At 33.6% G+C, this 24,433-nt stretch overlaps 4 protein-coding genes and 1 long non-coding RNA gene across 9 annotated transcripts; 1 reads left to right on the forward strand and 4 right to left on the reverse strand.

Moving 5' to 3' along the window:
- Positions 1-474: 474 nt before the first annotated feature.
- LOC126664255 (uncharacterized) lies at positions 475-3,149 on the reverse strand. Its single transcript, XR_007637385.2, has 3 exons — positions 2,939-3,149; positions 1,312-1,397; positions 475-696 (listed from the first exon to the last, which is right to left on the reverse strand). It is a non-coding gene; the product is annotated as an uncharacterized LOC126664255 (long non-coding RNA).
- A 444-nt stretch (positions 3,150-3,593) lies between these two features.
- LOC126671188 (uncharacterized) lies at positions 3,594-4,867 on the reverse strand. Its single transcript, XM_050364924.1, has 2 exons — positions 4,198-4,867; positions 3,594-4,138 (listed from the first exon to the last, which is right to left on the reverse strand). The coding sequence occupies exons 1-2, from the start codon at positions 4,865-4,867 to the stop codon at positions 3,594-3,596; spliced, it is 1,215 nt and encodes a 404-aa protein (XP_050220881.1).
- Positions 4,868-11,392: 6,525 nt separating this feature from the next.
- LOC126671195 (zinc finger BED domain-containing protein RICESLEEPER 2-like) lies at positions 11,393-13,853 on the reverse strand. Its single transcript, XM_050364932.1, has 4 exons — positions 13,291-13,853; positions 12,612-13,195; positions 11,584-11,655; positions 11,393-11,508 (listed from the first exon to the last, which is right to left on the reverse strand). Exons 1-4 carry the CDS (start codon positions 13,851-13,853, stop codon positions 11,393-11,395), a joined length of 1,335 nt encoding a protein of 444 aa, XP_050220889.1.
- Positions 13,854-16,483: 2,630 nt separating this feature from the next.
- On the forward strand, positions 16,484-17,986 carry LOC126664254 (RHOMBOID-like protein 13). The gene has a single exon (XM_050356556.2). It carries the CDS (start codon positions 17,010-17,012, stop codon positions 17,817-17,819), a length of 810 nt encoding a protein of 269 aa, XP_050212513.1. The 5' UTR covers positions 16,484-17,009; the 3' UTR covers positions 17,820-17,986.
- A 2,043-nt stretch (positions 17,987-20,029) lies between these two features.
- LOC126664253 (protein ENHANCED DISEASE RESISTANCE 2) lies at positions 20,030-23,732 on the reverse strand. 5 transcript variants are annotated; one of them, XM_050356552.2, is made up of 3 exons: positions 22,403-23,409; positions 21,158-22,141; positions 20,030-20,407 (listed from the first exon to the last, which is right to left on the reverse strand). In XM_050356552.2, exons 1-2 carry the CDS (start codon positions 22,430-22,432, stop codon positions 21,188-21,190), a joined length of 984 nt encoding a protein of 327 aa, XP_050212509.1. In that variant the 5' UTR covers positions 22,433-23,409; the 3' UTR covers positions 20,030-20,407; positions 21,158-21,187. The 5 variants fall into 5 exon arrangements, with proteins under 5 accessions (XP_050212509.1, XP_050212510.1, XP_050212512.1 ...); XM_050356553.2 differs by having other exon boundaries at positions 21,192-22,141; positions 22,403-23,405; XM_050356555.2 differs by lacking the exon at positions 20,030-20,407 and having other exon boundaries at positions 20,963-21,744; positions 21,841-22,141; positions 22,403-23,418.
- Between the last annotated feature and the right edge of the window lie 701 nt (positions 23,733-24,433).

A 24,433-nucleotide genomic window follows, 5' to 3' on the forward strand; every position in this document is an offset into this window, starting at 1 on the left:
GTACACACAGGACATTTATGAGAACCAATGCAGAACTTAATTTGACAATACCTATATGTGTAATGGGTAATTGAATCCCATTAGGAGGTTTAACAGAAGAATTAGGTATGTCTGTGTGTGTGTCATAATAGGAAGTAGAGAATATGATTGTCACGACCCAAAATCGAGGGTCGAGACCGGCGCTAGGGAGTGGGAGTGGTAGCTCCGAAACCCGTAGCAAGCCTAAAAACGAGTAGAAATTTTTCGCAATTCAAACATATATCAATATGTAAAATGTTTTCAGAAAATTTCTTTATACAATACAATTATATAGATTTCAAAATATCTAAATTACTTTCTGAAAACCGATGCGAAACGATATTAGAAATCAGGGTCTTATAAAGCGATATCTCGCATTTAGCATTGTCCTGTTTCAACTTATGCCAATTCATAACCAATTCCATTCATGGATAATTGGTAAGGAAATAACACGAATAAAAAGCGTGATTTATATAAACTATGAACATACATTTATCATCTCAGAGTTAATAGCAAAATATCGTTTGACACAAAATATTATTTTTATACTGACATCTACTGACTACTGCAGCGCTAGGATTTGAAGCATACTTCAATACATATACTTAAAATATTGCAGACTTCCGGAACAAGAATGGAAGTCCTTGCCTTCAAAATACTATCACCTGAAATAAAACACTATTGGGGGGTCAGACGACGCTGAGTGAGTTCATATAATACTGCAGACAATTAATAAAAACAAAACATATTTTTATGTATCCAAATACGGAACCGAATGAAACCCTAAGTTCATTATGTTTCTTATTCATTACATTTATTATTCATTATGTTCTTCCGATTACGATCATACCGATACAATTCAAAGCTTAGTTATTGGCCCAAGTCCCGAGATAGTTCAACCGAGTTAAATGGGAGAGATACAGGTCCCGAGATAGTTCAACCGAGTTACCTTGTATCTCGATTAATGCAGTCCCGAGATAGTTCAACCGAGTTACTAGCATTAATCATTTTCTGATGCAGTCCCGAGATAGTTCAACCGAGTTACTAGCATCAGTCGATATTAAAGGATATTCTTTATGGCTTCATATCTTACTGAATATTCGTTTGTATTTTATGTATATTCAGTTTATTATGACTGGTGTACACACAGTTCTATTGTTGCCCAATAGATAGCTCGTTTCATCGGATCTATATAAGGGTTTTAAAACATTTAAATGCAATAAAACAATTTAAATAAAGCATTTGGTAAAATAATGCAAGTATTAAAAATCGACAGTATTAATATAAACTCACCACTTGCTATTCCTAGTTTCCAAACCGGATAACGCTATGTCACGCTCCTCGAGTTCCAGGTCCCGTCGGTAGTTGACTCGCTGGGTCTACACAAATACGATAACTAGACTCAATTAAAATGAATTCTAATCCGAAGGCGTTCTTGCTATATAATACTTAGCGAATAAATTTATTTCTATTGTCTCGGAATAAATCGACAATCTTTTAAAAATATAACTTCGTGTAATAAATAACATTAGTCCAAATGTTATTTATTAGTTATCCAATTTTGCTAAATTAAATTAATTATCGAGATAATCGATAATTAATTTAATAATTCCCTTTTTCATATTTTATTATCAACTTTAACTCAAAATGTCAAATTAATAATCAAATCATTAACGAGTTAACATTTTGTTAACTCAAATCTAGTTTTTCCAAAACTAGCTTAACTAGTCGACTTTGAACTATTAAAACGTTCCCGTAAAATAGCCCAAGTACCAAACAAACTTAACACTCTTATAGTCCGTAATCCCATCTACAATTTTCCTTTAGGTTCTAGACTGAAATAATAGTCCTAAGGTGTTGAAAATTTGTCCCGAAGTTGGTTCCCTAAAACTGTCATATTTGGCCGCAAAACATTCCACCATGGCTGCTGTTTCGGGCTAAGAAACAGAGCACGTAAACTGGTTATAATCCAAAACAAATTTAATATTCCTATAGTCCATGACATTCTTTACAACTTTCATTTAGACCTCGGACTCAAAATCAAACTCGAAGGTGTCGGAAATTAGCTCCGAAGTTGCCTCCCCGGGCTGATTTATTGACAGCAAAACAGCCCTAAGGGCTGCTGTTTGCAGTCAAATCTGCAGCTATCATGCCACTGTTGTGGCAGCGGCTGTCCCACATTTTTGTTCTTTGTTCCATAACGAACACAATGACACCAAAACCGACTCATTCCGACATTTCGTCAGCTCGCAATCCTCTCTCAAAGTTAGCTCCTCGCTATGTACTAATCCTTGTTTTAACTTATAATTTTTCACTTATATTAAAATTCTAACACTAGACTTAAACACCATTCTTATTATCATATAACCAACTTCATTTTAACTTTAAATATGTATCTTTTATACATTTTTCTTGCTTTTAGAATTATCTCTTAAAAACGCTTCAACGTCAACTTAAAATTGTCGTAACTATTCGTCGCGAAACTTTTAAACAAACTCTTATTAATCCGAACCAATTACCATTCGAATAGGGGCTGTCTTAGTGTCAAAATTACGCTCCCTACGACGGCCGAGGGCTGCGATTGCAGCCCTCTAAGAGCTGCTCAGCTCTGCTCGCAAGAGCAGAGCTGAATTCTGCTCTTGGCAGAATTCTGCCTTCGGCAGAATTCTGCTTGTGAGCAGAATTTTTGCTGCTCTTGGTGAGCAGCAATTGCTGCTCTCCGGAGCAGTTTCCAGCCGTCGGAGTCCGACTCCGATGTGCTCTCGAGGCTTAGCAAGATTCTTCCATTTTTAAACTCAAAGCCAACTAATTCCAACTCTCAAACTCACCAATAACACACTTAATCCAAAACAGAAAATCCAATATTTAATCTCCACAAACTAATTCAAAACACATCCAATTCTAAAACCATAAATTATACCTTGTCCGTATATGAGTCGACTCTCCAACCGAGCTTGAATCCTTGAAAACAAGTGTTGGAATTCCAAGATATGCTCGCTGCCGTGAGAAGTGCTCAAAAGAGCATGATGGAGGTTGAAGAAGATAGCTTCGACAATCTTGAAAGGATGAGGGTTTTGGTTTATTTGTTCCATCTAATTGTTGATATGCAAGAGTAAATGAAGAGGTGGGATAATAGGTGTCCTCATTTGATTGAAATGAGGAGAAAAATAACCATATAGGTGTTTGAAATATGCACCGCTTGCACTTAAATCTTTAAATTTCAGTTGCTCCAATTTAATCCAAGTCGTTTTCATAATTACGCGGAACCTTGACGGTTATTCTTTATTGATAAATAATGGATTCAATCGCATTATTTATTTATCCGGATCCAAATAATTTATTTATATCATTTTTCTTTTTCCGATATTCAAATTCCGCTTAATAAAATACTTTTGTCCAAATTTATAAATTTAATCTTAGCTCCTTTATTTTATTTTACGAAATTTATCGTAAAATTTATTAACTCGGGACATTCCATTTAATTTTATTTTACTTTATTGATTTCTTCTTAGTCCCGCTAAAAATCCAATTTATAAATTTAATTTCGACGTTCTTGATTTATAACTTCTATATTTTCACGCCTCGTGGCACCTATAATTGGTACTTTTAAAAATGTGGGGTATTACAATGATATGGTCAGTTGCACCAGAGTCTAGAATCCATATAGACTTATCTTTTATCACATTAGAGACAAATGAGGTGCAAGCTATAATACCTGGTTTCATGGCAGTGTCAAAATGAGATGTCAATGCATTGACTTTGGAGACATGATTAGAAGCTTGAGAGCTAGAAGCTTCAGGTTGAATCATAGCCATGATTTTCATATACTGATCCTGTGTGAAGGACATATTCATCATCTGATTTTGATTCTGCATTTGAGTTTGCATCATGCTTTCATCATTCTGCATGTTCATCATGTTCATCATGTTATCATTTTGATCATAAGCCTGGTCATAAGTCTGATAATCTTGCTGATGTTGTTGTTCAAATGAATCAGCATATAATTGACCTTCTGCCATATTTGCAGATCCAGTAATCTGCTTTCCTGGAGGTTTTAGAGCTGGATGTCCTGGAGGGTATCCATGTTTCTTGAAACACTTCTCAATGGTATGACCAAAACCTCCACAATAAACACATTCTGGTAATTTGCTAGCATTATTGAACCTGTTTGGATAGAACCTCCTTTGACTGTTAAAAGTACCTGGTCCTCTAGCATTAAAATTTTGATTGAAATGATTTGGTCTTGCATTGCTATAAAAAAAACAGCTGAATCAATTGGATTAGCTATGTCAGAAACATCAGCTTGTCTCTCCTGTTGAATAGCTAGTCCAAACACTTTATTGATCTTGGGCAAGGGATCCTTCTTAAGCATTTGAGACTTTAAACTTGCAAAGTTCTCATTTAGACCTCTAACAAAACAAAGTGTATAATCATTTTCATAATATGTTTTCATCCTCATATAACCTCCACAGTTGCATTTATCATTGCATGAACAAGTAGGCAAGGGCCTTAAATGAACAAACTCATCCCATACAACCTTCAGTTTAGTATAAAATTCTGTAACTGAGAGAGAACCTTGTTTAAGTGAGTATATTTCTTGCTGAAGATCAGAAATCCTCACATAATCTCCTTGAGAAAACATGTCCTTGAGATCATTCCATATCTCCAAGGCAGAATCAAAAGATATGACACTTTGAGAAATTGTAGGAGTTAAAGAGTTTACCAGCCATGAAAGCACCCTTGTATTGCATCTTTTCCATATTGGATACAACCGATCATCAGTAGTTGGAGTGACTATAGAACCATCAACAAATTTCATCTTGTTCTTTGAAAGCAGAGCCATGCGCATAGCTCTTGATCAAGCATAATAGTTTGATCCACTCAGAGGTGGAGAAACAAGTACTAACGAAGGATTTTTCATTAGAGTGAAGGTAATAGGGACTGGAGTGTAACTCTTTAGGTAGAAGTTGATTTATATTTGAGAAAAAATGTTCTGCAAATCCTGTTTGGATGCTAAGAAAATACAAGAAAATGGAAAATAACCGTTTTCTGTAGAAGATGTGAGATTAGAAAAACAAGAACATCACCATGATTGCAATGAATCAGGGAACAAGAATATGATAAAAGTTTCTACTGATTCATGAAAGAAATCTGAGAAAAGAAAAGAATCAAATCAGTTTCTCGAGAAAGTGATAGAGTTTATGTTCTGATACCATATTAGAATAGAGAAAATATCAACTTTATTAATCACCAAAATAGAAATGTTGATTACAGACTCTTTACCAAATGCTACTCCTATTTATACTAATCTGAGAAAGCAGAAAAGAATCTAACTAACTAATGCTGACTAGACTAGATTCTGATACAAAGAACACACGAGTTCCTTATGAGCTGAAATACAGCTGTAACCAGCTGTAACACGAGGAGCATGATGGAGTTGAGTCTTCATGAATCTGGGAAGCTTCTGGATGAAGCTTGAGCTGAGGGAAGTGAACTCTGATATGCACCATGGAATGCGGTACCATTAAGCTGCCCCATTCTCTTGATGTCGATATGGGCGCTAGGATCCTCACTTAAACCCTAAGAACCAGCAAATTTTAGACTTACTAACTGATTTCAATATGTTCCAAATGATTAAAAATTGTTAGGGTTAGACATTTTATGTTGATACTCACACGTAGTAATTCCTCACAAGCTTCTTGCACTACATCATAATTCCTGCGCTCCTTGATAACAAGAGTTTGATTAAGAGATTCCAAACTATCGAATTCTTCTTCCTTAACCTTCAACTGCTGCACAAGCTCATCCATTATTGTCTTGACATCCATGTCTTCATCGTCATCCTCATTCATCCGTGTCCTCATCATCTCTAACAAAGCCTATTTAGCATCAAGTTTGATTTTATCAGTTCAAGAGTCTGCTTGCAAGTGTTTCTATCTACAGTTCATGTCAAATACATAATGAATGAAGAATGTTTTACGTACCTTTAGTTGCTCTGTCAGCTTTAACAGCAGTTCGACCGTCTTTTTCTTCTCCAAGACTGCTCTCTCATTCTAAAAGAAAAAACAAACAATGAAATATATTTAAAATGGATGGAATTCAAGAAAAAGAGAGGTATAACTGAACAAGGATGAACTTACCATTGATTCATCACCCGGCCTCAGTTTAATTTCCAAGGATTTCTCCATACCTTTTTTCACACTCAAAGAAAAGGTATAAACTGAGAGAAATTGTAATGAGAGAATGGAGAAAAGCTTATATTTATATGTCAACAGAACTCTAAAATAGGCATCATACAAATTGTTGTTTCAGTTTCTAAAGCGCAACTTAATAGTTACTCAGCGATCTTTCATTGGAAGTCACTAAATATTGAGATAAACATTCGTTGTTACTTATTAGCGACTACTTCTAAAGTAAGACAGCTTTAATTATTTTTATTTTATTTATGTTTAAAAATTGTACTACAATTTTAAGAATTTCGCACTTTTTTTAATTTGTTATAGTGCCCTTTTTAAATCGTGGAATGTCAAGAGGTTTTACATTTTATTTTTATTTGATAGGAGTACTTTATTGTTACTTCCTCCATCACTATGTCATTCTAGAGTATTAAAGATAGAGAAAATTACCTCCTATACTCTTTTTTCTCTAATCTTTTCAAAAACACTCCTCTAAAAGTTGCATTGGCAAGCGTGCGTACAATTTCAATTTATATTTTCAAAAATACGCTTTTCTCTTCATTAGTCTTCTTAGCCCTTCTTTCTTCTTTCCTAATAAAATTGGTTCATCTTTTTACTTTGGTAATCATTAATCAAGTTGGTTTTTTATTTTTTTTATCATTTGATTTAGATTTCAATTATAATTTTTATAGAAAATTTTCAAAAAGCATGCCACTCTCTATAAAGGTCATCTTCTTCTAATCACCAAATCTTCCGACAAAAAAGTCATCAACAGTGCGGAAATTCTTTGACCATACGATGTTATCCGAGGAGCCAAGCCTACCATCAAAATATAAATACCACACGATTTGTCAATTTGATTTTTTTTATAACAAAATTAAAATTGCGTTCGAGATCCGGAGCCATTTCACTTTATAAAAATACGGCATTTTATATTTTCATTAGTAGCTTCTTTATGGATTATATATATATATATATATATATATATATATATAACTTCATCTCTTTTCTTTTAATTAGCAGATGTCCAAATTTCGTTTTTTTCAATTTTTTCTGTAAATGTATACACCCGTCTTTTTCTTTCTCTTTTCAGACATTTTCAAAATCTAAACAAAAATGTTCTCATGAGAAGAAGTGCTCTTTTCTTCAACACCATTAAAGTTCAAGATCGACTGTGATAGCCACCGCACTAATTTATCATATCCGACTTGCTAACTCCTTAATTTATGTTGTTTGCTATAATTTATTGACCTTAATTTTCTTTTCTATAATTATTAAATTAACATAAAATTTATTTTGATAAAAGTGAAATATACAAATCAGTTGAACTAGATGTATTCTTTATAAGTGAACTTGAATAGCCTCTTGATATTAGCAAGTGTTATATTAATTTTTATAGTTTTTATAATAAAAGATTTAATTTTAAGAAGATTTTGATCATCCATTTGTGTTTTTTATCTTCAAAATTCTTTTAGTTTTTTTTATTGTGATTAATTTTTTAGTAGACGAATTCAAATTTGCAGGCAAAGACAAAGATATTTGGAATAGGTGTCATTATTATATCAAAAGCAAAACCATTTGTCATTTAAAACATTTTTTTTGTTTCTTATTGGTTGTTTTTTGGTTGCTCAGTGCTCGTTAGTTGCTCGTTAGTTGCTTGTTGATTGCTTTATTATTGCTCATTGATTGCTCGTTGAATGAAATATTATTTACTCTATTTTATTAGTTGTTATTACTAACTAACATTATAGGTCAATCTGAATGAAAAATGATTTTTGAAAATATTATTTATATTTTTTATTTAATAAAGAATTTTTAATTAAATAAAATAAAAAATATTTAAAATAACAAAAGCTAAAAAATATTATATTATTGACAAGTGTAAAATTAACGATTTAATAAAATAAGAATAAATATTAAATAGAAAAAAATTCAAAAAATTAAAAAATTAAATATAAAAGACAAGTGTTTATATATAAAAAAATCAAATATTTTAAAATAAATAATGTCATGACAATGTAAATGAAGTTATTAAATATAAATGACATGTCATTAATGGGAGGTATGATAATTGTTTTTAGATTATTTGGAGTAATTGGAATTTAAAGAATGGAGAGAAAATATGAAAAAATAAATTATATATTTTTCACAGGGAACAATTGAAGAAGAAGAATCTAAAATTTAAAAGATAAACAAATTTACAGTTAATAAGAAATGAAATTTTATAATGATTGTGAAATAATAACACTTATTAATTTTTCATATCAAGCATATATGTAAGAAGCCCCTAAAAATATTGGCTTAATCACTAAAGACCCCACATCTTTAACCTCTTTTACAATTATATCCTAACATATGAAAATCTTCAAATTTATCCTAATTTACCTCTTTGTGTTTCAATTGTATCCCAAACTGAATTTTTTTTTGACAATTTAATTACTCTAAATATGAAAATTGAATTAAAAACTAAATAAAGGGCAATATAATATTTGTTTCTATTTGAAAAAATACAAATAAGTCATTCATTTTTAAAAACGTTCAAATAAGTCTCAAATGAATAATTAATTGCATTTTTAAATGTTAATAAATTAAATAAATAAAAACCGCTTCTGACCCCACAACTGTACTCCTTCAATTTACGAACTCGCCGCCATCAACCGAAAAGCCGCCGCCATCGAGGTGTGTTCTTCTTTGAAGAACAGACCATCGTGTTCTGTTCTTCGAGGAAGAACAAACCCAGATGTAGGTCGTTCTTCCTCAAAAAACAGACGTCGCTTTTCATTTTTCTTTTTTCGGTGAAGCATTTTTAATTTTTTTTATAAATCGACTTCGTTAGGGTTTTTAGCGATTTTTTATTTTAAAAATTTATTGATAATTAATATAAATTTAATAAAAGAGTAGTTATTAGTTGTTGGTTTTAGTGAGGAATAAGGATTTTTTATATTATTAATAACATTAGCGTCTAAATGAAATATAGGCTAAAAATGAAGGACCATTTTAAACCTTTTCCAATAAAAAGAGGTCAAGTTAATGCTTTGGGGTATAACTGAAACACAAAGAGACAGATTAGGGTAAAATTGAAGATTTTTCTACATACGTCAAGGTGTAATTGCAAAAGGGGTTAAAGGTGGGGCGGGGTGTAGAAATCAATTTTTCAGACAAGTAAAAAGTGATAAGGGACTGAAACATCTAATGATGATTTTCAGAGAAATTTTTCTGGATGACGAGCTATCGATTTGCTTGCTGGAATTCAAGCAGGCGCAATCAGTGCACATCTACAAACTTGAAGGGTTAAAATATAATTAGCCGTCAATAGCCCATAAAAATTCAAAGAGATTGCAGTTTAAGTCCAGAAATTGGAATAATTGCAATATTTTAAAATTTTATTGGGTAATTTGCAAGTTTTACGGAGTAAAATTGACCATAATCAACTCATAATGAGATTTTTTAAACACTTTCGGGCATCAAAATTGACTTTTATGCATGTTTTTCTTAGCCATCAAGTTTTAATTCGGATTAATCTCTTTTAATATAGTTTTTCCTAATCCTAAATCTATTATGAAATACTCCCTCACTACTAGAAAACTGGCAATTCGCGACAGACCTTGGCGACGGATCATATATTTGTCGCTATTTTATCGAATTTGCGACGAATTTAGCAACGGAATGTGGTTCCATCGCTAAAAATATGTAGCGACGGATACTCCGTCGCTATTGCGTCACTAATTTGGCGGGAGCTTGGCGAGAAGCCTTGGCGCTGATTTTTTGTGCCAATTTTAGCGACGGAGTCCCTATTCCGTCGCTAATTGGTTGGCGGGAAGACTTGGCGGTGTTTTTTTGTGCCAAAATTAGCGACGGGTACACAATTCCGTCGTTGAATCATGAACTGATCGAAACGATGTGTTTCATGTAAACATTTACCAACAGAATTAGGTATCCGAGCTAAAATTAGCGACGGATTTACCAATCTGTCGCTACTTGTTTAAATGAAACTCTGCGTTTCATTTAAGTTCAATTTTAGCAATTCGTCGCTAAAGTTTAACCTAAATAAAACGCAGCATTCTCTTCCTAATCCAGTAGCAGCAACAGTTAAAGAAAAAAAAAAGAAACTGGCGATTCCTTCTCCACCGGCGATTCCTTCATTTTTGACGGCGATTCCTCTGTTTTTCGTTGTTTCCGGCAACCATTATCTGATCGCTTCCCTCGTTTTCCGTCTTCGAAACTCGATTAAATCAACCGAACTAATTAAAATGTTAAAATTTTATGCGCCAATTATCTTTAATTTTTTTTCGAGAAACGAAGGAGCGCATCTGCTTCCTCTTCCGACAAGCAGCAGCTCCTCCTGAGGAGCTGTTGCTCCAAAAACAAGGAGCAGATTTGCTCCTCGCTTGAGGAGCTGCTATTCCTCGGAAGAGGAGGATCAAATCTGCTCCTCGGAATAGGAGGAGCACGCGTTTTATGACAAATTGGATGAAATTGAAAGGTTTGGACTTCTGTAAAAAAAAAAAAAAAAATGGCGTTTTTTAATTATTTGGCCATTCAATAAACATCATTTTTTTTAATTTTCTACAAAACTCACTGAGACCATAAAAAGAGAAGTAGAAGCATCCATTAATTTAGTTTAAGCGAAGTATAAAATCATAGAAATGGAAGAAGAGAAGCACGAACACCTATTGATTTAGGTAGTATTTGGAGTAATATTAGTGTATGGAAGGAAGAGAGGAAGTCATAGAGGTTTGAGAGAGTAGGGCAGAGCATCGGTCGGTTCGGTTCGGTTCGATTTTGAAAATGTAGAAACCGTCGGTTTCAAACTTATTAATATTGGGGACCGAACCGTGCTAATATTTATCAAAAACCGAAATTAATTTTCACCGAAAATTTCTTTCGGTTCGGTTCGGATTCGGTTTAATTAATCGGTTTGGGCTTGTACCGAAGCCCATTTGCAAAAGCCCAAATTTTAACAAAAGCCCAATTTCAAATCAACTTAACAAAAAATTTAACAAAAAATCAGTTTTAAAAGACATTTAAACTGATTAAATTACAAGACCTTACAATTTATATACAATTATACAAATACAAAAAAGATAATCTATTCTATTACAATTTACATATCAAATGATTGATAAACAGAATTAAAATTACAAATTGGCAAATTACACATACTAAATCACATACAATATATAAAATACTATATGGAATCATGGATACACTTTGTATCCTGAAATTGAACCTTGTTTTAATACAATTATACAAGCTAAACATTCAAACTTATATGCAAAAATAATAGGTCTAACTATTACAAAAGATTTGTGTCCTGAATTAATAAAAGTTAGAAGTTAACTTATATGCAAAAAAATGTAAACTGATATAAAAATCATCAGTTTCATACTTGTAAAATGTAGCATCCAAAAATCAGATTGATCAACTGAAGGCATCAGGAATAGGCAATCAGCAGCAGCAACTGAAATTTAAAAAAAAAACTGTTCTTTTCAAGTTTATTTACTTAACAAAATAACAGAAGTGTAATCAATGCAAAAAACTAAAAATATTAGATAAAAAGGGGCTCAGAAATAAGATTTTCAAATCAAAATAAGACGATCCAATTTGCACGGTTGCAATTAGCCTCATCATGCAAATCAGAAGGCCTTATGTGATTGATTAGGTGGAAGCATCATCATTGCCCAAAAACAAGTTCAAACTAATGCAAATGTTAAAAGTTCAAACAAGTTCATTAGTTCAAAGTTCAAACTAACAGAAGCAGTAGTTTCAAGTTCAAACATGTTCTAAGTTCAAATAAAATCACAAGTTCAAACTCAAACAAAATCACAAGTTCAAACTCAAAACTAAAGCCAGTAGTTCAAACCTCAAACAAAATGACAAGTTCAAACTCAAAACTATATTTATTAGTTCAAACTTCAACAAAACAGATTCATAAGTTCAAATTTAAAGAGTTGAAGTTTTTAATGATTTATTAAAAACAGAAAGTATGAAAAAGTGTAGAAAGTGTAGAAAGCTTGAAAAGTGTAGAAAGTTTGAAAAGTGTAGAAGAAAGTGTAGAAAACAGTTAATAAACAAAGAAAAGTATAAGGCTTTCACCTTGTTCAGATTGCATTAAGTCCTCATCCTCAGAATGGGATCAAGAATGTGCTTCAGAAGGGTCAGGGATCAAAAAATGTACTTCAGAAGGGTCAGGGACCATAAATATACTTCAGAAATGGCAAAAATTGTTAACTCAGTGTAGGGACCAAATATTCAGGCACAAATCAGCAACACTACAACAGTTTGCTTCCACCAAAAAACCAAATTGAATAGGCACTTCATTTTGGCAAATCTGGATCAAAAAAACATTTAAAATTAGCAACCAAACTAAGTTAGTAGCAAAAAATCAAAATAAATAGAAGAGTAAGAATTCATAACCTTGTTCAAAAGGCTCAAGCTCATCAAGACATTCTTCAATGACAAGAGGGATATTTTCAGCTCTGAGCCAGTCTTGAGTGCATACTAAGGCTTCCACAATTCTTGGAGTTAATGAACTCCTAAAACAGTCAAGCACTCTGCCAGAAGTGTTGAATGCAGATTCAGAGGCTACTGTAGAAATTGGGACAGCAAGGATATCTCGAGCCATCCTCGAAAGGATTGGAAATCTTCCAGCATTAAGCTTCCACCACTTAAGGATATTAAAATCCTCATCACTCTCAACAGGGGCCTCATTCAAATAAGTTTCCAGCTCAGATTTCCTTGGCCCAGTTTCAGCATGCCCCTTATTATGCTCAGCAAATTTGGTTTTCGTTAAAGAAGTATGCCTCTTAGCAGGTGGGGGCATAGTCAGAATTGGCATTTGATTAGAAACAAGTCCCTCTATTGGCTGACTAGAACTAAATTGAAAGCCAGACCCACTAACACCAGACAAGTATGCATTTTGGTACTCATCAAACAAGGCATTCAATTCAGATTTAACATTTTCAAATAGAACTTTACCATGATCTTGGCCAAACAAATTGCTAAGGAAAACAGCAAATCATTGAACTTGGAAGTTGGGTCAAGTACATAAGAGAAGAAAATCAGTTTGTTTATCTTAAGGGGATCACCCCAATACTTATTGAACTTTTCTCTCATTTTTTTACCCATATGTTTTATCTCTACATCCTCACTAACAATCATTTCATCCAACATAATTGACAAATCACATATCTCCAAAAAATGCATGTTTGAGGTCACATATAATGAGCCAGATATGCGAAGAGTGGTGATGTAAAAGTAAGACAAACAAGTAGCAAATTTTTTTGCAGTTTGCCAATCAAGAATATTAGGAATATTTTCAATCATGTCATTCCTAAAAGATTCATTCACCTCCTCATAAGAATCAAACACAGACTTAAACAAACAAGCAGTGTCTAGCATCAAATATGTGGAATTCCATCTAGTGGCAACATCAAGACATAGAGACTTTTTAGTACCAAGTTTAGCCTCATGGGCAAGATCATTGAATTGTTTAAGCCTAGAGGGACTGTTTCTAATATATCTAATGCAATCCCTAATCTTTTTAACAGATGCATTCATTTCTTTTAAGCCATCAGAAACCACCAGATTAATTACATGTGCAATACATCTCATATGCAAATACTGACATTTAGATACATCAGTGCCCCATGAAATCATTTTCTTCTTAAAAGCAGCAATTGCAGTATATTATTTCCAGCATTATCCATTGTCACAGTGAAAATGTTTTTCAAACCCCAAGCAAGCAAACAATTTTCCAAAGTCTTACTAGTATAATCACCTTTATGACCACAAACAGGGACAAGGGACAGAATTCTCTTATGCAGCTTCCACTCATTGTCAATCCAATGACATGTGACACACATGTAATAGACTCTTTGAATGCTAATCCAAGTGTCAGTGGTTATAGAGACTCTTTGACTTTGGTTTTTTAAAATTGTTTTCAACTTCAACTTCTCATCTAAATACATTTGGTAACAATCTCTATTAACAGTCCATCTAGATGGGATGTTATACCTAGGTCATGCAACATTCATCAATCTTTTAAACCCCATTCCCTCTACAAATCTAAAAGGGAGTTCATCAACTATTATCATGTAAGCAACAGCATTTCTAATAGCTTCCTGTGAAAATTTCTAGGTTCCTAACTGCCCCTGACCCTCATTCCCCTCTTCACATTTCACAACAGGTTGCAAAGTAAGTAGGGCTTGTCTAGTGTCTTTACTGTGTGGGTTTTTTAAACATGCAATGTTATGTGCTCTAAGTGTTGAAGTTCCATTCAATTTAGTGTCAGAATGATAGACTCTAGCACAATACAAACACTTAGCCATAAGCAATTTTCCAGAATTTTCATCAACAATACGTTCAAAGTGATCCCAAACCTTAGATCTTACCACTATCTGCTTCCTCTTTTTATCCACTGGCTTATTGCCAGTGGCAGTGGCAGTCTCAGTTGCATCCTTCTCCTGCTGCTGATTGGGATGAGGTGAAGCATTATCACCAAGACCAAGAGGTTGCTGCTCCTTCTCCTCTCTAATGAATGGCAATGGATCAAGCAGGCCATACAGGGGATCATCAGAAGCAGTGGCAGCAACCCCAAGTTGCCCAGAATCAGCCATCTGCAAAAGAAGAAACAAAATTATTAACAACCCCAAAGAACAAACAAAATGTAAAAGAATAAACAAAATAAAAAAAAGATCAGAAGTGAGAATTTGATAACTTACCAAGGATTACAGATGCAACCACCAAGCTTCAAATTTGAAAGCAGATAGTGACTAAGGGACCCAGGTATAGTTTATGCTTCCACTGATCACAGACACAAACAGGGCAAAACAATCAGTGAAATCAAACTCAAATGAAAACAGTCAGAAACACAAAGATTAACAAACAAAGAATTATCAAAAAATTACCTTTAAATGAATCTATGAACGCAAAGATCAAGTTCAGGGCTTCCACCAAGCCTCCACATCCAAAATGAAACATGAAAACCAAAGTATAGACAGAAAACCATCAAACAGTGAAGCACAAATGTAAAAGAGACTATCAAGTCTCAAGAACTTGAAATAATACATATCCAATAGAAAAGAGATTACCTTGTTTGAATCGATTAAGATCCAGATTAGGGCTTCCACCAGCAAGGCTCCATTTTTTCAAAATAAACATGAAAATTAGAAGAAAGAAACCATCAAATAAAGAAAATAACATAAGAAATAAATACAGATCTTTAAACCCAGAAACCATCAATTTCATACCTTTTTTTCACTCAGGCTTCCACCTTTTGCATCAAGCCTCAATTTTTCAAATACAAAAACAACATGCAAGGGAAGAATAAGAAACGATCATCATCAGAATCATTAATCAACTTCTAGTAACTCAGAAACGAAAGAGAAACATATAGAACAATAAACCAAACTCACTATTATAGAAGCAGAGGATTGATTAAACATGAAAACGAAGGCTAGGTTGGATCTCAATCGAATCAAGAACGCATAAACGAGTAAGGGAAATCATTAATGACTTTTGTATTGTTTAATCTAGAGAAAATCATAACGAAGTAGTAGAGAAATTTAGGGTTTCAATCTCTGGAAAAGGGTTGAATCTAGAGAGAAGGGAGAGAGTTAGGTTTTAGTGAGAGAGAGAGCATCAGATAAATGAGAGAACATTCGAGTGGCTGCTAGGGTTTGAGAGACTGAGGGTAAAATGTTAAGGAGGGTATATAAGGGATATGCGAAACGGTGTCATTTCAGAGGCTCCCTAGGGTTTGCTTCACACGTGTGACACGTGCCTTCAAAACGACGTCGTTTTGAAGGTTCGGTGTTATCGGTTTTTCGGTCGGTTCGGTTTCTGAACCACCAAAACCAAACCATAAACCAAACTCCATACTTTTAATAATTTTAATCCAAATCAAACCAAACTAACCGAATAACCAAACACCATACTGAATTATGGTGCGGTTCGGTTCGGTTTTTCGGTCTGGTTCGATTTCTGCTCAGCCCTATGAGAGAGAGAGAAACAAAACCAAATTATTTACTACTATCAAATAGTATCAAATAAACCCCACACCTAAAACCAAACTACATTATCTTGTCGAAATGACCGACCCAATCCTTAAACTTTGACTCGGCTCGGTTTGGTTCGGTTATTTCAGACAATTAGATTTCTGCACACCCATATAAACATGTGACAAAATGAGACAAGAGGAAAACATGAAGGGTGAGTTTGTTACAATAAAAAGAAGAAGGACCAGTTCAGTAATATTACTACAGACGTGAACAGTTGTTGGGATTCAAGTTGGTGCAGTACAAAATCAAAGCATAACCACGGTACAGAAACTACCAGATAAACCACGAAGCTAACAACCAAAACAAAACGACAACGTTCTGATTTGGAGCTTCAAGGTAAGACTGCACATTTCCTCCTAACCCTAGTTTCCAATTTTTCTTCATCATTCAAACCGTAATTAATTACCACAATTTGATTTGTTTCCCTCGATTCTATGAGTACAAATCTGAAATCTATCTAAAATTGAATTTTCTTTAATTTGATTCTTGAGCAAAGTTAGGTTTTTGAGGTTACTTTGATCCGAGTCTCTTGAATTTGGTAAGATTTGGGTTCGGTTTTCCCATTTTGAATTGAAGTCTTGGTTTTTAAAGAAAACCCAGAATTTGTTTAGGCATCAATGGAGCTGTAGTGTATGTTTTGTCAGTTTCTATTGTAATTTCAGTATAGAGTTGTTCAGATAGTTGAGCTTCAATTAGAACATTAGATAGGTAGGGAACATTTTAGAGTGAGAAGGTAAAGGTGGTGTTGTTACAGATGGGGAAGCCATTAATTTACGAGATTGTCGAAAAACCGGCTACTAGTTGTATAATAGGGATATGCAGTGCCATTTGGTTTTATATTCAGAAGAAAAACATCGGGTACTCACATGTGGGGATAAGCTATGAAACTGCCGTTGAAGGGCATTATTGGAGGATAATTACTTCAGCTTTTTCGCATATTAGTGTTCTTCATCTTATTTTCAATATGAGTGCTTTGTGGAGTCTTGGGGTAGTAGAACAGTTGGGACACATGGGCCTTGGTGCTGCGTATTATCTTCATTACACGCTTGTGCTAGTCGTTTTATCTGGGTTGTTGGTATTGGGAATGTACCATATATTGATACAGAGGTTCAAAGTGGACTACTTTCGGAGAGTGACTGCTGTTGGCTATTCTTGTGTTGTTTTTGGGTGGATGACAATACTTTCGGTGAAGCAACCTTCCTCAAAGTTGAATCTTTTTGGATTACTTTCGCTTCCCATCAGTTTTGCACCTTTTGAGTCATTGATCTTTACGTCGATTATAGTCCCACAAGCAAGTTTCCTCGGTCATTTATCAGGCATTATTATTGGGTATGCTATTGCATGGAATCTGATTCATGGGATGAACAATTTCTGGGCAATCTCCATGTTGGGATGGATTCTGCTCATCTTTGTCTTCAGTTTAAAGCGCTCTGGTGCCTATGATTTTAACTTTCTTGAAATTGAATCTGTTAGTGATCCTTCATTGCCTTCTGTGCGATTTCTTGGGAATGGCAGAACCTTGCAGATGAGTGCATCACCACTTACAGGTGTTGAAGTTGTTTAATGTAAGATATATTTTATTTCTTAAAACAGGCTTAACATTCTCTAGGTGCATTGCCAATTATTTCTTAAAGTGCATTGCTAAAACTGTTTGTGAGGTTATCAGCCATGACCATACCCCTGTAGTTGGTAAGTTACATGTCTGGTGTGTTCTTTATTTCCCTTTGCTAATTCTTTGATCTTTATTGCATCTCATCATTTTGATGTCAAATAGCTAGTTCGTCGTCAAACAGATTTCAGGAAGTGATATAAAGTGAATTTATAACAATTTATTTGTGTTCCTTTACTTTTCAAATACAAATTTCTACATATGTAGCTCTATCTATACATTTGCAACTACTTTTCAGATTTAATTATCTTGTGTATGTCGATGACTTTTTATTTATTAGATTTGATGGGTTTCGCAACCTGAAAGGATTCTGGGAAAGGGTCGTGTTATCTATGTATCTGAAACAATGTGGTTCAAGTGATGAGAGAATTATGGATACCTACTAAAAAAACTAATCCAAACCCTAGTGATGTAACAAGAAATACTACTACTTTTTTTTAGTACTTGACCAACCATGGAGAAGAAAAAACAACAGGCGGAGTTGGGATAATTTAGGTCATGCATATGATTCTTCATAATATATATGATCATTATGATTAATAGCTTAACTAACCTCAAGGCAATGAGTAAATTTGCTGCTTATGTTCAGTTTCAAGGAGATACGATCATACGAGTACTGATTGCTACGAGAAAATTTAATGTCCTTTAGCAATTAGGATGATGCGTACTGAAATTATTTATCTTAAATGCACCATATGATTTAAAGATCATAATCCGAGCAAACATAAAGCTTAGATGCAAATGTAGAATAGTTTTGGTGATGTGAGATAGGATCTTCTGCTCATGAGATAAAACCTTTCTAGGAACAAATGAGTTTAACTCTGGTTGCAATAAGAAACGAGCTATTTTCCTCAATGGTGCGTCTGATTCAAATGAATTTCACAAAGTAGCGGAAAATTCATTTATAAATTGTGTTTGGTTTACTTTAAAATTCATCTAATAACCTTATTTGTTAAGTTTTGTAGAATTGCTCATTATTTATATCACATAATGTATTAAATAAATTCATATGCATATGAAATGAATCCTAGCATAAAATTAAACCGAACAAAGGATACAAAAAACTTAAACATTCTTGTTCTTTTTTTGTTTTTTGACATTAAAATCTATGGATTGTCCAAGGAATAAGAGCTTATTTTAGGTTTGAGATTCTGCTAAAGTTTTTGAGGTTTGTAAAGCTGCTTAAAACTGGTAAACTATTTCTTGGAAACAAGTTAACCCTAATTTCTTTGTTGATTTATAATCTTCAATGCGGTGATACATATCCCATAGATTGTCCATAATTATCATGTCATGAAATAAAACAGAAAAATCAAAAATCATTGGAAGAAATGTATTAAATATTGTGAGGAATCCAAGCCTAAAAGTTGCTAAATATATATAGAGCATGAATCACCATACTTAACTATGCCAATCTATCTTTTTCATGAAAGTTGATTACATCTCAATTCACATCCACATAAATTTGGCAAATAAACCGCGGTTTTTTTACTGTTAATCGGTTTGATTATATATTACAAGCTGTATTTTGGATTAGAAGGAATAATATTTATATCAATCAGCAAACTGATTCAATTCAATCCCCATTATGTATGTATATAAGTCTAAAATAAAAAGTGTTTTATTTTGTAATCAACTCTTTAGGTTACAAAAAATAGGCCTGCACTATGTAGAAGTTTACAAGTTCATAGAAAGCTTGAAATGAGACATGGCATGGTTAACAAAATGTAATCGGTTTGATTTGAGAAAAGAAATAAAAATATTTATTGATTGCATAGCAGTAAATCCCATCATCAAGGTGAATGTAATAATTGAATAATGGGATAATAATTACAAACTTCAGGAAAGTATATCCAGCAATTTTTTAATACTCACGTATCAGCTATTTGCAACTACCAGAGATTTTTAGATAGACTCAGTCTACCACGTCATCCGTGAACTAACCTATCACATTATAACACGTCATTAAAATAGTTGCACCACGAGAGTTAGATTAGTATATTACTATTTGAAACTGAAAAAAGAAAAAAAAACAGGTTTTTTTTTCTATTCAAATATAAGTATGCCAAATTTCCATTAAAAGTCAGAATTTGGTCAGACATTCCTGAATAAATACTAATATACAAATTTCTGTATAAAAATGTCCAATTTAGTCCCTGATATCCAAATCAAGCAACACTGCACTACTTGAAACAATAAACCTCAGTTTTCAAATATAGCAGTGCACTGCTGTTAATTCATCAATGATTCAATTATATAGACACAGAGATAATTATTAAATCAACGACCTATCGATACATTTTCTATCCTGCCAACAAAACATATAAGAACTAGTTCACTGCCAATACAATCATCTACCAACTGCAAATATCAAATGAGATTTGCTACAGATCGAGCAGCACAGATGCTACGAACATTGGATGATTCACAGTAGCAAGGCGATGTTTTTACAATCCAACAAGAGCAGCCAATTCATCTGTTTTCTGAAAATAACAAAACTTTGGTTTTAAAACCTTTTGATGTTAACATAATTCAGCAACAAGCAAACTTAATTCCAAGACATAAACAGTTCAGAAAAAAAATCTAGGTAAAGAAAACATTAAAAAATGAATGCACAAGTACATGCTCATAAACTCGAACTACTGTTTGTTATCTGGAATCTTAATCATGGGCAGCAATACTTCCGAATCTCTTGCAAAGCAGGAAAAAAATGTAAATGCCAAACATGGACTTTTAGCTGTGCTAATTGCTAATGCATATGCTTTCCTATCATTAAGATTATCCTAAAGCTAACTTGAGCTAAATTGCATTTTTACTTGCTTAGGTTTGTAACGAGGCATAACAGAAAAGCCAATCAGTGATTGTTCCATTTTCCGACCAAATGAAAAATTACGGATTTTTCTTACGCCAAAATGATGCAGCTAATGAGGCATTACAGAAAACCAGTTATACTATATTTCAAGATGACAAAAGCAACTAACATAATGTTGCCTGTAAACGCTTATGAATTTCCGAAACTTTATATTTATAACTTAGCCTTATAAAAACTGTGATTTTGCCATTTTCCATTTCAGCATTTTCCGTTTCATTGTTTCTGTACAACAAAGCATCTAACAAATGGAGCATTTTCGTATGAATCATCATACCAGGACTTAACACAGAATATGTCAAAAGCTTTTCATGTAGTACAATATTCAAAGTAGCATATGTAAACTGAAATTCAAATTATTTACCGTTGCCAAAATAATCATGACTGGCAACTCTTACCATTTCTTGACAACTTCATTATCATCTTCATGCTTGGAATTTCCATTAGCATGGGCCATGATAGCGGTAGGACTGTCTTGAGCACCAGGATGAAGAAGCTGGGAAAATCCCTGTCCAAGAGACTTCCAAAATCGCGTTGGTAATGATGTTTGTAAACTATCGGAACTTTCGTAAGATGACGACTCAAATGAATGAGCAGAAGCAGGGTTCAGATCAGAAAATCTGAAAGCGCCTAAGAGTTTTTCTGGCAGCTCAGACTCCGTTTGACCCTCAATGAGAAAGGCTATGTCTACAGTCAGCATTGTGATGTAACCAAATGCGAGATGAACTATTGCACTGGCAACCACAGATGATCCAATATCTACATCTACTTCGAAAAAATTCTCCGTTACACAGTATTTACAGGTAAGGGCACGCCCAATTATGCACACAGCCTGCTCCCCAACAGCCTTTCTAACAATCCAGGGGCCTTTGACAATGTTTGCAATAAGCTTAAGCCTTGAATTTCTGAACACGTCATCCCCTTTCAAGAACTGGTCAATCAAAGATCCCTCTGGAAATGGTTCGGTGGCAACAAAATAAGCTACAGCACTATAATTATCCTTACTAGGAACTTGTAGATTGAATGCCCAAATAAAAGGCTTATCACCTGTCTGAAACTCGTCATCAATAACCTTTCTCACACGGCTATTTGGATTTTTTAAAACCTCCGCAATCTTTGCAGAACCTTTAATCCAGTCAAATCCAATCGGCTTTAGAACATAGTCTCCAGCCTGAATTTTAACCTTTGTTGTCAAATAGTCTGGACCTCTTACCTTGAATATATCTCCAGGCGGACAAGCCCAACCATTTGGACAATTATCCGGTTCAAGTAGGCGTACCGCTCCCTCAGATTTAATCTTCTCTACATATTTATGCTCACTTCTGTTACCAACGACAGACATGTGTTCCTGTAAGGCGAAGAAGAAAAGCATGATGCAGTAAGAATAAAAGCAACAAGAGGCAACACACACATGAATCTCGCCGTCTACATAAAATTACACAAGCAACAAGAGACAGCATATATGGTTTCTGTCTGCTTTTGTTATACCCACCATGACGTGCAATCAGCACGACATTCCACAAACAAATATAAAAAAAATGGCAACAACATATGAGAAAAAGAAAATGCACTAAATGCAGAATAGCTAAACTATGCACCCGATTCATACCATCACATAGTGCAAAAGAGGATGCTCCATTGTTCGTTAGCATTATATCACATAAAACGGCGTCCCTATTCCACACAACTCACCCATTCAAACAACAAAGAGTTCCGAAAAGAATGAAAAGAAAGAACGAAATGAGTCGCAAAATCATGCTAGCAGATTTTAAATAGTAAAACGTTGGACCTTATCTGGTTGAGTTAAGAACCAGATTTATTGAGCATAAAAGAACAACAAGAAATGAAAATGGAATATAAGCTTCACAGTTTCATGGGGAACTTACCCCATTCATATAGCTCCAGATAAACATTATTCATCCCATTCAAATATAGAGTACCTCTATTAGTCTTAGGTACACAGATCATTGTATTTGTGCAATTTGTCATACCATAGATTCATCACAGGACTTGCTAATAGTGAAAACGTCGTCTTTCTAAATCAAAAGCTCATACCATGAATGATGAAAAAACAGCAGCATTGCACCGATCAAAATCTAAATGTAGAAACATAGCCAATTTATTGCTCTTTCGACACTCATTACAGCATACAAGAAGGAAAGAAAAACCAATTGCTATTTATCCCTAATCTCCAAATCACTTGAAGTAAAAGAAAGTTCAAGGGTGGGTTTGAGCTCAAAGTAGAGTGCTAAGTGCTGACCATCAAGAAATAAACATTTGCTGAGCACATAATATGCTTATGTAATCAGCTTTAGACTGCAAAGAAACAATCTCTCCTACATAAAATTTCCAAAACCTTAAGCTTTTTCAGCTAAAAGGATTAAACATATTCAAATCAATCATATATTGCCACCAAAATCAAGCAGCGAAATAAAAATAACCAAAGAATCCGCCACAACACAAAAACCCACACAAAAATAATCAAACAAAGCCTGCAAATACTTCAACAAGCTACCAAATTTCCTAATTAAAGCTTCAAACTTTCAACCAAATAAAACACAGGCGTGGATATAAAGTGTAAAAATTCTCAATTTAGGAACAAACCCACAAAGAAGAAGCTTCCAAACATAAAAAAAAAACAGACAAACATAAATTGATAGAAACAAAATTCCAATTATATTAACCAAAATAATATAGAAATGGAAAACAAAATAAGACATCAAGCTCTAACCTTTAATTCAAAGAGAAGAAAGGGGGAAGTCAAGAATTATGTGATTCTTCAAGAACCCTGATAAATAAGAGGCATTAGATCCCACTCTAATTTATTAAATTATTTTTGATTTATTGAGACAAGTATTGACAGCTTTGGACAATTAAATTGTCTTATTTTATTGTCAATGAAAAATGAGAAATAATTGTCTTATTTTATTGTTTTTAAAATGTGAATTATTTTATCTTATTATTAATAAAGCAAAGCAAGATTGGTCTGCAAATAAACAGCTGTTAATCAAATCCAACTGATCAACAGGTGTCAGGTGGCAGCCTGACGTACTTCCCACTTTCACCTATCTCATGCGCTCCCTTTTTCTGGGGGCTCTAATTTTATTTTATTTTTCTAAAATTTCAATGTAAAAAAAGAAAATATATTTGAATAATTAACTCACTTGCTTTTTTTTAATCTTAATTTACTTGCTAAAAAAATTAAATTTAATTATGAATTCAGTGTTTTTTTGACTAATTTAAATTTACCCATATGAATTCAGTGTTCTTTTGACTAATTTCTCCCATAATATTCTTATTACTAATACAATTATTAATTCTCCATCAAAGTTAAATTCATAATTGGGATTTCACAGCTTAAATGACCACATTGAATTTGATTATTATGGTATAGTCTTTAATGTATAACCTGACCTCACTCATGCAATTTATGCTATATGATTTCTTTTGAAAAATTGTGCTATAAAAAAATTTAAAAACAATCAAGGGTGTTATTTTTATTCAGTACTGCATAGAAACTAGCAGAGTTCAGTGACAAATTTGTAAACAGCGACTCATTAGCAACAGCAACCTTAATGTTGATATTTTCAGGAGAACCAACATCATAGCAAATGAAGACTAAAAAGAGAATCTTTAACAA

Source organism: Mercurialis annua, linkage group LG1-X (assembly GCF_937616625.2).
Source record: "Mercurialis annua linkage group LG1-X, ddMerAnnu1.2, whole genome shotgun sequence".
In the NCBI taxonomy this organism is placed as follows: Eukaryota; Viridiplantae; Streptophyta; class Magnoliopsida; order Malpighiales; family Euphorbiaceae; genus Mercurialis; species Mercurialis annua.

Excerpts from the sequence above, each read along its gene's own strand:
- LOC126671188 (XM_050364924.1), bottom strand. The coding sequence starts at position 4,867 with ATGCGCATGGCTCTGCTTTCAAAGAACAAGATGAAATTTGTTGATGGT. Across the intron at positions 4,139-4,197 it reads ACTTTTAACAGTCAAAGGAG|GTTTTGGTCATACCATTGAG; the intron begins GTTCTATCCAAA and ends TTTATTGTGGAG.
- LOC126671195 (XM_050364932.1), bottom strand. The coding sequence starts at position 13,853 with ATGATTTCATGGGGCACTGATGTATCTAAATGTCAGTATTTGCATATG. Across the intron at positions 11,656-12,611 it reads GCTTGAGCCTTTTGAACAAG|TTGCTGCTGCTGATTGCCTA; the intron begins GTTATGAATTCT and ends TTTAAATTTCAG. Across the intron at positions 11,509-11,583 it reads TTGGATGCTACATTTTACAA|GACACAAATCTTTTGTAATA; the intron begins GTATGAAACTGA and ends TTATTAATTCAG.
- LOC126664254 (XM_050356556.2), top strand. The coding sequence starts at position 17,010 with ATGGGGAAGCCATTAATTTACGAGATTGTCGAAAAACCGGCTACTAGT.
- LOC126664253 (XM_050356552.2), bottom strand. The coding sequence starts at position 22,432 with ATGGAGCATCCTCTTTTGCACTATGTGATG. Across the intron at positions 22,142-22,402 it reads CTCTTTTGCACTATGTGATG|GAACACATGTCTGTCGTTGG; the intron begins GTATGAATCGGG and ends TTCGCCTTACAG.